Source organism: Neomonachus schauinslandi, chromosome X, assembly GCF_002201575.2.
Source record: "Neomonachus schauinslandi chromosome X, ASM220157v2, whole genome shotgun sequence".
NCBI classification, from domain to species: domain Eukaryota; kingdom Metazoa; phylum Chordata; class Mammalia; order Carnivora; family Phocidae; genus Neomonachus; species Neomonachus schauinslandi.
This window is the reverse complement of record NC_058419.1, coordinates 31,041,033-31,051,917: the sequence shown is the minus strand read 5'-3', so window position 1 is coordinate 31,051,917 and position 10,885 is coordinate 31,041,033. Positions and strand designations below refer to the sequence as shown.

Below are 10,885 nucleotides of genomic sequence, written 5' to 3'. Positions count from 1 at the left end.
TCGTGCTGATCTACATGCATTCGACAGTGAACAAATTCTACAGACATACACTGTGCAAAGCCCAGATTGGTGACACAGAGCCTCTACCTTTATAGGACTGCCGGGGACCAAGCCCTCTTGGACCCTCTATCTGCTTTATTGGGACTAATGGGATGGCTGCTGAAATGGATTTGCTGCTAGGAGACTTGGCCTTTTCTGGGTTCATGGAAACCATCATCCACGTTCTTGTTTTCCTAACAAAGTCCTTTAGGTAGGTGTCACTGCTTGGTCTCTGAAGTTAGGCAAAGTGGGCAAAGTGGTAGGAACCTTCTTAGAAAGGCTGCTCGGTTCGCCGGAAATTGTCGTTAGGCATTTTCAAGCTCTCAACAAATGAAGTAAGCAGACAGAAAATTGCCAAGGTCAGCGGAGCTTCTCACTTTACACTTGGGGAGTTTTTTTCTGGGTCCCCAGTACTTCAAGATCCTTATTTCTGTCTTAAGCATGTTTGTTTTACATCTAGTTAGAAGATGTTCTTTGATTCTTGGAGAATAATTTCTCGTTAGGTGAAGAGGATAAGGAGAGGAGTAGGAGATGGAGAGGCGATAGCTGGGCACATGTGAAAGCTTCTAGAAGACCGGCAGGGCCTTCCCGAGCCGAGCCCAACCCCACCCCACCCCCAGCGCACAGCCGCCGCAGAACTAGACAACCTGCCACAGGCTCAGGCCCCGCCACCCAGTTCTCCCCCGCCCTCCTGGGGGTGAGGCGGGCTGGGAGAGTGGGTTCGGCCACAGCAAGTTTCCACTCCCCAAGCCTGCTCCCTCCCCGGGTCGCCCCTTCCCCCCCCCCCCCCGGGCGCAAGACCCCCTGGGTGAGAAAGCGGTGTAGGCGCGGGAGGACCCCGGCGAGCCGCTCGGGCCAGAAACCCGCTCTCCACCGACCGCGGCGCGACCCCTCCCGGGCGGAGCACACAATAGGCGGCCGCTCCACGTTCCTTCCAGTCCCTCGCCTCCTCCTCGGCCCTGGGGGCTGGCGGGGTGGGGCGACGCGGGAGTCCCCCGGCTCGCCTGCAGGCACTGCAGCCGCTGGGGCGGGAAAGGGGCACTGGGGTAGAACACGCCCCACACTTGGAGATATTTCGTTACGCCACCCCCATACACACACACACACACACACACACACACACACACACACGAAAAATGAAGCAGCCCGATCTCCTCGAAGCAGCCTGATCTCCCCTCCCGGATGCGGCTGCACCAGCAACATCAGCTGCGGGCGGAGCCCGAGCGCTTGCCACTTCCCCCCTCTTCCCTCGTGACCCTCGCCCCCCCTGCCGTCCTCCCTCCCCCGGCACACACCCTTCCTCGCCGGACACACCCTCCTCCTGGGGCCCGTCGCGAGCCGAGCCGGGGGCTCTCCAGGGGAGGGAGCGGCCGCGCCGTGGGGCAGGACGCGGAGCTCGCGGGCGAGCCGCGGAGGGAAGGAGGGAACGAGGGAGGAGCCGCGGCGGGGAGGGAGGAGCCGCGGGAGCAGCGCCGCCGCCGAGCTGCGATGTGGCCGGTCCGCCGGCGGGTAAACAGAGGGAGCAGCCGCGGCCGTGGCCGCCCCGGCCCGGGGCAGTGAGTGCGCCCGCCGCGACCTGCCCGCCGCTGCCATGGCCGAAGTGCGCAAATTCACCAAGCGGCTCAGCAAGCCCGGCACGGCGGCCGAGCTCCGGCAGAGCGTGTCGGAGGCCGTGCGGGGCTCCGTGGTGCTGGTGAGTGGCCGGGGCACCGGGCGCCCCGGGGGACGCGCTCCGGGCGGGAGCGACGGGGTGGCTCTCCGCGCGCTGGGCCGGGGCCGGGGATTGGAACGGCGCCGGCGGCGGCCGCCCGCTGCGCCCCGCGCTCTCTTTCTCCGCTTCAGTAAGTTTGCGCACCAGCCGCCGCCTGCCGGGGTCCGAGTCCCAGGCGCCCGCTGACAGCGCGGCGGCCGCCCGGCGGCGGCGGAGGCTTGCGCCCGGCGGGACGCCGACGGGCGTTCGGGGGCTCGGCCGGCTGCGCGGGAGGCGGGCGCTCGGAACCGGGCCCCGGGGCGGGGGGGCGGCGAGCGTGAGCTGGGGAGCGGACCTCGCGCTGCCCTGGAGCCCGCACAAAGAGCCGGGGACCGGGGCGCGACGAGAGCCCGATTCCCTCCTGCGGGCACCTGAGGCAGCCGCGGCGGAAGGATGCGAGGAGCGTTTTTGCGCGCACACACACACACACACACACACACTCGCGCGCGCGCGCGCGCACACACACACACAGACACACACAGACACACACATCGTGTACACAAAAAAAGAACCCCACCCAAAAAGCCCCGGGCTCCCAAGCTCGGGCGGGCGGTGAGAACAGAGGAAGCAGAGCGACTTCCTCCCGCTACTGGGGAGAGGGTGGTGATGGGTGGCGAAGGGGTGCTGCTGCTGTGGCCGCGGAGGGAGGGAATTGCAAACAACGGGGTTCCGGGGCGAGTGCGCGCGCGGTCGGCCGCCACAGGGCGAGGGTGTCCCCGGGGACCCAGGAGCGCTCCAGAGGCGAGGAGATGGGGCCGTGTTTGGGGGATGATGGTGTGTGCCAGTCCAGGGATGGAGGACCGGGGAGGGGGCGGTAGAGCCCCACCGCTCACGGCCGGGGGTGCCTCCTAGGCGGCAGGGCTGGGGGATGGGGATTTGAAAGCGCGTTGACCCCCCTGGGAGCCCTCCATCGCACCCTCAGCCTCCTCCGGATTGTCTGGCTCAGGAGGAAAGCGGACGGGTGCTAACGGGCACTCGCCCCTTCTGTTTTCAAGACACTCGTTGCCAATTTCCTGGACTAGAGAGCAAACCCTAAATAAGCCATCAGACTGGTTAATTAGTGTTTGTTTTGTTACTTTGGGTTTTTGTTGTTCGTCCTCGTTGTCTCCTCTCCCTCTACCTTACGGCCGTCTCGTCTGCTGTGTTTAAATTTCACCATTTAAGTGTGGGCTCTTTTTGTTCCAACAACTTATCATCGGAAGGGAACTTAACAGCTTTTCCTTGTAATTTTTCTGTTCATCTTGTAGAATCTGCGATAAAGCCAACATTAAAGGGAGGCCAGGGGCTTGATCCCAACAGCGGAGAAAGTTGACATTAGTGGGAGTTCTGGAGGAGGATCAAACGTAAAATGTGTACCTTTGAGATAAAGATGTGATCCCTAATAGCTACAACTGTGCAAAGCCAAGTGACTTTAAAGAAATCTCTCTATCGTGGCTGGACCCTTGAAAGTTTAATCCTGCTGTTGAGCAGATCTAAAACCAGACCTTTAATGTTGTTTTAAAGGACTTGGCTTATTGTGTGTCTCACTGATTTTAGAATGAGGTCCTGTTAGGGTCAGATTGGAACCTCGACTGTCATCACAGCCAGTTTAGAGAGGAAGGCAAGCTGTGCAGGGCATTTATACCCGGGCTCTCATCTTGGGTGATTGCTAACAAGTGATTCAATCTGCCTAGCTCAGGAAACGCTTTCCTAAATTTGGGAAGAAAAAAACCTCGCTTGAGCAGGGGTGGCTGGCCCTCCACTGCATGGTACGAAGGGAGCCTATGATGTGGACAGATGGTCTCAAGAGAAGAAATGGGCCTCGGCAAACCTCCGCTGGGATTTGACCAGCATTCGACCTGCCACCCTCAGCAGCAAAACGTTAATATTAGCATTCTTGCCCAGGCTTTTAGGTTTTTTTGTTTGTTTTAAGATTTATCTATTTATTTTAGAGAGACCGAGAGAGAATGGCAGGGAGGGGCAGAGGGAGGAGAGAGAGAGAATCTCCAGCAGATTTTCCCCACTGAGCGCGGCTCCATGAGCGAGCGCGGCGCGGGCCTCGATCCCATGACCCTGAAATCACGACCTGAGCCGAAACCAAGAGTCGGGCGCCTGACAGACTGAGCCAGCCAGGCGCCCCAGGCTTTTAGGTTTTTAAAAGGATTTTGTGTGGGCACAGGTGCAGCTGCCCCTTCCTGACCATTGGCTCTGTGGCAAAGCTGGAAAAACTGTTAGTGGGAGCAGATTTTTCTGGGAGCTGCACCAGCCTGGTTTACTTGGGACTGAGTGCACAGATGTTTACGAGGCAAGGCACCGGAATGATATTTATGTACTGCTCTGGTACATGATCCACATTGAGATTTGGGGAGTTGGGGGGGGCGCGGGGGACAGATTGTAGGAATCCAAACCAGTGAATATCTATTGAGCCTTTCTGCCACATTCCAGACACAATGTTAGGTGCCCTGTAGTTATACATGAATGTGGGTGCCATTTTCTTCATTTGTTTTTATTAGTTCCAGCCCGGGCTGGGTCTTTGTATGTGTTTGTCAATAGGACACCCAGATCATTTGCACCTTGGCGAATGCTGTTTCTAAGCAGTTCAGTCAATGAAGAAATAAGGAAACAGCCTTAAATGGAGTGGATTCTCCTAACTGGCTCTTTCTTGGCTCCTGCTTTTCTGACACAAAGAACCAGTCAGCAGTTAGTAAAGCCCTGGGTGGCTGGAACGCAAGTGGACCCTGTTGCAGCTGCCACCATAACTTCTGATTCTTTTCTGATTTAAGCCCCAAAGTGTTTATTAGGGACAGCTGAAGGAGGATTTACACTTGCTGCTATAAACCCACGACACTCGCATTAGGAGTCACACACAGGAATACCTCAGAGGTCTGTGGGGTCGGTTCCAGACCACCGCGGCGAGTGACTATCACAATAAAGCGAGTCAAATGAAATTTTTGCTTTCCCAGCGCATAGAAAAGTTACGTTTACACTGTACTGTCGTCTGTTGAGTCTCAAAAACAACGTAGATGCCTTAATTAAAAAATACTTCAGTGCTAAAAAAATGCGAACCATCATCTGAGCGTTCGGTGAGTCATAATCACTGATCACAGATCACCGTAGCAAATGCAATAACCATGAAAAGGTTGGAACTACTGCAAGGAGTAACCAAAATGACACAGATAGGAAGTGAGCAGGTGTTTTTGGAAAGATGGTGCCGATAGACTTGCTCGATGCAGTTTGCAACACATCTTCACTTTGCAAAACATGCAATTATCGGCGAAGCACGACGAAGCGGAGTGGGATAAAAGAAGTTCTGCCTGTATTTGTAGGATGTCACGAGGGAGCCGTTCCCACAGCAGATCACGCTTTCCTCCGCTGTGTCGCTTGCTAGAACTTGGAAAACCCTCCAGACTGTGTATCCAGCAGATACACAGTATTTCCTGTTTAGATGGGGGTTTTGTCTTGTTTTGTTTTTTGGATTTTTATTTTATTTTTTTTAAGATTTTATTTATTTATTTGACAGAGAGAGACACAGCGAGAGAGGGAACACAAGCAGGGGGAGCGGGAGAGGGAGAAGCAGGCTCCCCGCCGAGCAGGGAGCCCGATGTGGGGCTCGATCCCAGGACCCTGGGATCATGACCTGAGCCAAAGGCAGACGCTTAACGACTGAGCCACCCAGGCGCCCCTGTTTTCTGGATTTTTAAATTTTTTATTTTATTATTATTTTTACAGTTATACCCTTGTTGGCATGTTGCTACCATCGTTCAGTTTTGCTCAGTGTTTGAAGAACTCTGAGGGCCTGGGCTGTGTAAAGCATGTGTGCGTGTATTCACACTTTCATTCAATTATTAGTGCTTCCACGACTCTCTTCACTAAATAATGAAGCAGGCTGGGAGAGAGACCGGTTGCTGCATTTTCCTTGAAGTTTGGCATTTATATGAAGGTCAGTTTTAACCGAGGGAAAGGGATAATTATAGAATTAACCATTGGCTGAGATTTCCCAGGAGGGGCCTGAGGAGGAATATTATAACCTGAGAGTGTATGTGATTAAGAGAGAAGTGTTTACATATACACACATTTAAAATGCAGAGTTTTAACGGTGTTTTTGTCACAATTCAGACTATAGCTATTTGTGCCGGGCGTGGGGGTGTGTGTGGGGGGGACACAAAGTCATTTGGTAAACCTGTCGTGTTTTAGCTGCCCTTAAGGGGAGTCATTGTGTCAGCCTGGGAAAGTCTCCTGGTAGGTGTTTTAAATACTCTTTGCCTGCTGCTGCCGAACTCACCTCCATTCCTTGTGCGCGGAAGGATCTGGAAAGAGTTGCTAGATGTTCCGGGCTTTAGCCCCTTGAGGCAGGATATTTCCTTGGCTGGCACCGGCTGGATGTCATCTAATAACCCTAGTAGCGAAAAACTCTCCAGAAGCCGGGAATGGCTGAAGAGTGACCACAGCTGTTGAAACCCCCAACCCACCGCGCACACAGCTACCTTTGCTTGGAATGTGTGTTAGGTTCGCATGTAGGGAAGGCCTGGAAACGAATCCGCTGTCCTGCTCCCTCTTCCCAGGGGATTTTGTGGAAAGTACCATAACATAGGAGCAAACAACTTAACACAGTGAAATAAAGCTGGTTGGAATGGGCTTCTTGACCATGCGTTTCCGGTTCTCAGACCTAGCTAGGCTCTGGCTGAATGAGCTTCAGGACAGTTACCCCCTTGGTTGGGACCTAAACAAGAAGTAGTCTCCCTGCTCCCGTGGGCTGCTCCGGGTTAGGGGGCCCCAGGGCAAGCCACCCCTGGAGGATCTGTCCAAAAGCCCAGGGCGGACTTTGCTGTGAACCCTCTTCGAAGCACCAAATAGCAGAATTTGTCTTCCAAGACAAACATGTGCAACAAATCTCAAGGTTGAATCTTTTTCCTAGTCTAATGCTCGTTAAGCCTCCTTTTTTAAACGTTTATTGCTTTGTTACATAGTAAATGCATGTTTGTTGTAGAAAAGGTAGAAAACCAGATGAGAATAATCATCTCATTACTATAAAATCCTAATGTGTATAGGTCAAGACCCTTTGATCTCTGTGTGTATATATCTATGACAGCAGACGAAAAAATACCATACAAACTTTAAAATAATTTTTTTGCTTATTAATATCCTATGAACATTTGTTTCTTCACTTCAGTCAATATAAATCTACATAATCGTGTTTAACGATGGCCAGAAATTCCACTATGAGTGTACGGTAGGGAATCATACTTTATTGTGTGATAGTTTGGTAGTTTCTAGTTTTGTGGTGTTAGAGACGTGAGTTGTACGAGCTGCTAGACACCTGTGGCCATTTACATTTACATTAACTTAAAAAAATTGGCTCCTTTGCACTTGCCACCGCTCAAATACACGTGGTTTTGCAGCTGCCATATAGGACAGCGCAGACATAGAACATTTCCATCATTGCAGAAAGTTCTTTTGGACAGCACTGGCATAAACATTAACGGATGAGCATCTTTGAGCAGGCGTTTTCAAACTTGCTAGATTGTCCCTTCAGGGGAAATTTCCAGCAATGGAATTGCTTGCTGCAACATTAGACACATTTTTCGTATGAAAAAGCCCTCTGATGGGACGCCTGGGTGGCTCAGTCATTAAGTGTCTGCCTTCGGCTCAGGTTATGATCCCAGGGTCCTGGGATCGAGCCCTGCATCCGGCTCCCTGCTCAGCAGGGAGTCTGTTTCTCCCTCTCCCTCTGCCTGCCGCTCCCCCTGCTTATGCTCTCTCTCTCTCTGTCAAATAAATAAATAAAATCTTAAAAAAAAACAAACCCTCTGAGAACAAACTGGTGGTTGGTTACCAGAGGGCTGGCAGGTGGGGGGGTGGGTGAAATCAGTGAAGGGATCCAGAGGATACTTATTGTGATGAGCACTGAGTCATGTATAGAATTGTTGAATCACTGTATTGTACATCTGAAACTAATATAACGCTGTATGTTAATTATACTGGAATTTAAAAATAAATTAATTAAAAGGAAAAAAAATGTCCTCTGGAGCACACTGTCAAATTGCTCTGCAGAAAGTTGTTGGCATTTACTGTTTTATCAGAATGGGCACATGTTCATTTCCCCTCTCCCATGCCAACGTTGGTTATTAATATTTTTTAATCTCTGCAATCTGATAGGAGGTAGGTAGATGATACAGCACTGTTCTAATTTGCATTTCTTCGGTTACTCTTGAACAGTTTTTCATATGTTGATTTAGCCATTTGTATTTCTTCTTTGGGGGATTTGAGTGAATCTTCTTACAGACGTTATTTCCTGGTTTGTAATTCTTGCAATAACGGTCTCAACCCCAAGACTGTTTCGATAAGTCTGGGGTGGGGCCAGGCATCCGTATTTTTAAAAAACTACCCGAGGTGATTCTGATGTGCCCAGAAATGCTGATCTAGACCACTGGCCCGCTCCAGGCAGGCATGCCCCCTGCATATACCCCTGACAAGTGAAGACTTAGCTTCGCCTTCAACACGCCTTGCCTGTTGGGCGGGGTATACTAGAAAGGCTCTTGAGCTGAAATCGACTCCCTTAAGTTCTGCCACCGCCAGGCCTGGCTCTGCTGTTTGGAGTCACACAGAATATGTTTGCTTCCTCTTTCACATGACAACCCTTCAAATATTTGGAGATATCCACCATGTCATTTTTTTTAGAGGGGCAGAGGGAGAGGGAGAGGGAGAGAGAGCATCTCAAGCAGGTTTCACACCCAGCACGAGCCCGACAGGGGCTCGATCCCACGACTCTGAGATCAGGACCTGAGCCGAGATCAAGAGTCGGACGTTTAACCGACTGAGCCCCCCAGGCACCCCAACACCATGCCATTTTTCACAAAAGCCGAAGAGACTTCATTTCTTTCCTCTATTTCTCACATGACTTGGTTTCAAAATTCTTCACCATCATGGTCATCCTGTTTGGGCTCTTTTCCAAAATTTCAGTGTTCTACTTAAAACGTGGGAGGCAAGAGCCCAGTCTCAAGAGTCAGACCTGGGCTTGAATCTGGCCTCGGTCACCTGCTTGCCTTGTGAACCGAGGCAAGTAACCAGATCTTATTTTACTCATCTGTGAAATGAGAATAAATGGCATCTACCTTGTGTGGTTCTTAGGAAGATTAAAGAAGGTAGTGTATGGAAAGTGTCTGATGTATAAGCGATTCATAAAGGTTTAAAAAAAAAGAGAGAGAGCTGGTGAAACAAAGGTATTCCAGAAGGGTCTATCACAGATGGAGGAGGGGGCAATGTTTCTTGCCCTTTCTAGATATTGGCCAAGAAGTCTGGGGCTGTGCATTCATCTCTATGCCCAGTGCCTCACACAGTGCCTGGAATGCAGTGGGTACTCAGCGGGAAAGACATTGGCAGCAGTATGTAGGATGGACAAGGTGTTGGGTGACTGGAGGCCAGGTCACTAGTTAAAATATAGTCACATAGTTCCGCAGAGAGATAAGAAAGGCTTACCTGAGGCAGTGAGAATAGAGATAAGGGGGAGGATGTAAGAAGTGTTTCAGTGATAGAATCAGCAGGATTTGGGGATTCTTGAAGGGGGAGGAGAAGGGGGAAGGAAGAAGTGGGAGGGAAAGAGGAGAGGAGGTGGAGTCAAGATGGCGCTGAGGTTTCTGAGCCTGGGTGAATCGGAGGCAAAGCGTGTTTGGTGATGGGGGAAAGGAAAAGAAAATGAGCAGCCTCACCCTGAGAGGGTTGTCAGGACAAAACTGGGTTTCATCTAAGTCAGGCTTCATGTGGAGAGAACATTCTAGGGAATGGCTGAGCATGTAGTGTTGTGTTCTGGCAAGAGGCTAGGGTTCCTTTTTTTTTTTTTAATAGTTTTAAGTAAGCTCTAAGCCCAACGTGGGGCTTGAACTGATAACCCTGACATCAAGAGTCACATGCTCTACCAACTGAGCCAGCCAGGCGCCCCAAGACTATGGTTCTTGAGGGCAGAGAAGTGTTCCAAATGCGACCAGGAAGGGGAGGAAGGGTGGGGGGAGGGCTGAGATGAGATTGTAGGCGAGATTAGCTGATTAAAGAGGTTTGCACCTTTGGGGATGATTAGGGAAGTGGGAGGCAGGGCGTAGAGGACTGATCTGGAGGCCAGCCCCAGACTTCCAGTTAGAACAGAGATGGGAAGTTAGGTCACCCCCTGGGCAGCTCCCCCTCCCAGGGTTTGAGCTGCGGAGAAGGGGGTTGCATAGGATGTTTCCTGCCCTGAAGGGACTCATGGGTCCGGAAGGGAGATTAGATGTATGCAAATAACCCAAATGGAGAAGACCGAAGTTGGCAGAAGGCTAGCGATTCTGCCTTCTGCGTTCAGTTAGTGACATCATCTCTGCCTTCCCTCCCCCTCCCCCACCTTCTTTTTTTGTGATCCTTAACGTTTTTCAAGAGTTCGGTCCTTTATAGGTGCCAACAGTGTTAATCAGGCCTTTGCTAATGAACACTGTTCTATGGCATTTCCCACATTTATTTGACTATAGAGGCCTTTTTTTTTTTTTTTTTATGGGATCGGGGAAAGTAAGTGGTAATGTCTTAACACTCAGATTCGTCTGTAGTGGTACATGTGTTAACTCACCTTGGCATTCCTTTACTTGACCTCCATGGACTAGAGGAAGGGCTTGCTACCTTCCCAAATCCTTAGTACTCCACCTCAGAGGAACCCCCCCACCCCTTGCTTGTTTGTGGGAATTCAGTTCCAAGGAGTCATTTACCTACCTGGGTGTTACTTTCTTCTGAGATACAGAATCATTAGTAAGGCATGTTGAAGAATTCTTAGTATTTTGTTGTTGTTGTTGTTTTGTTTTTAACACCGAAAGGAAGGCCAGAAACCACGGGAGGGAGAAGGAGCTAGAGCTGTTTCTTCTTTTCTATAAATCCAGCAGTAATTTTATGATCCACATCTCTTTGGGATTTAGATCTCTTGGTTTCCTTTAGCTTCTGTCAGGAGTGCGGAGGGGGGGAGGGGGGCTCATGAGTAACATTGGCCTGTTGCTTTATAGCCACCTAGAGATGCCTTTTTGATTCTTGCAGGGTACAGGAACCCCAGACCCCCCCCCCCCACACCCACCCCCCCCACCCCCTTCCTGCTGGATTTATAGAAAAGAA

At 51.2% G+C, this 10,885-nt stretch overlaps 1 protein-coding gene across 2 annotated transcripts in view; it reads left to right on the top strand.

Moving 5' to 3' along the window:
• The first annotated feature begins 1,175 nt into the window (after positions 1-1,175).
• The window catches only part of DOCK11 (dedicator of cytokinesis 11), a 179,719-nt gene continuing 170,009 nt past the window's right edge, over positions 1,176-10,885 (top strand). The window contains exons 1-2 of one of the 2 annotated variants that reach the window (XM_044911764.1): positions 1,176-1,204; positions 1,633-1,732. In XM_044911764.1, the coding sequence (XP_044767699.1) occupies positions 1,176-1,204; positions 1,633-1,732 (129 nt within the window). Of the gene's footprint in view, positions 1,205-1,566; positions 1,733-10,885 lie in introns of those variants that run through there. The other variant, XM_044911765.1, reaches the window with a different exon arrangement.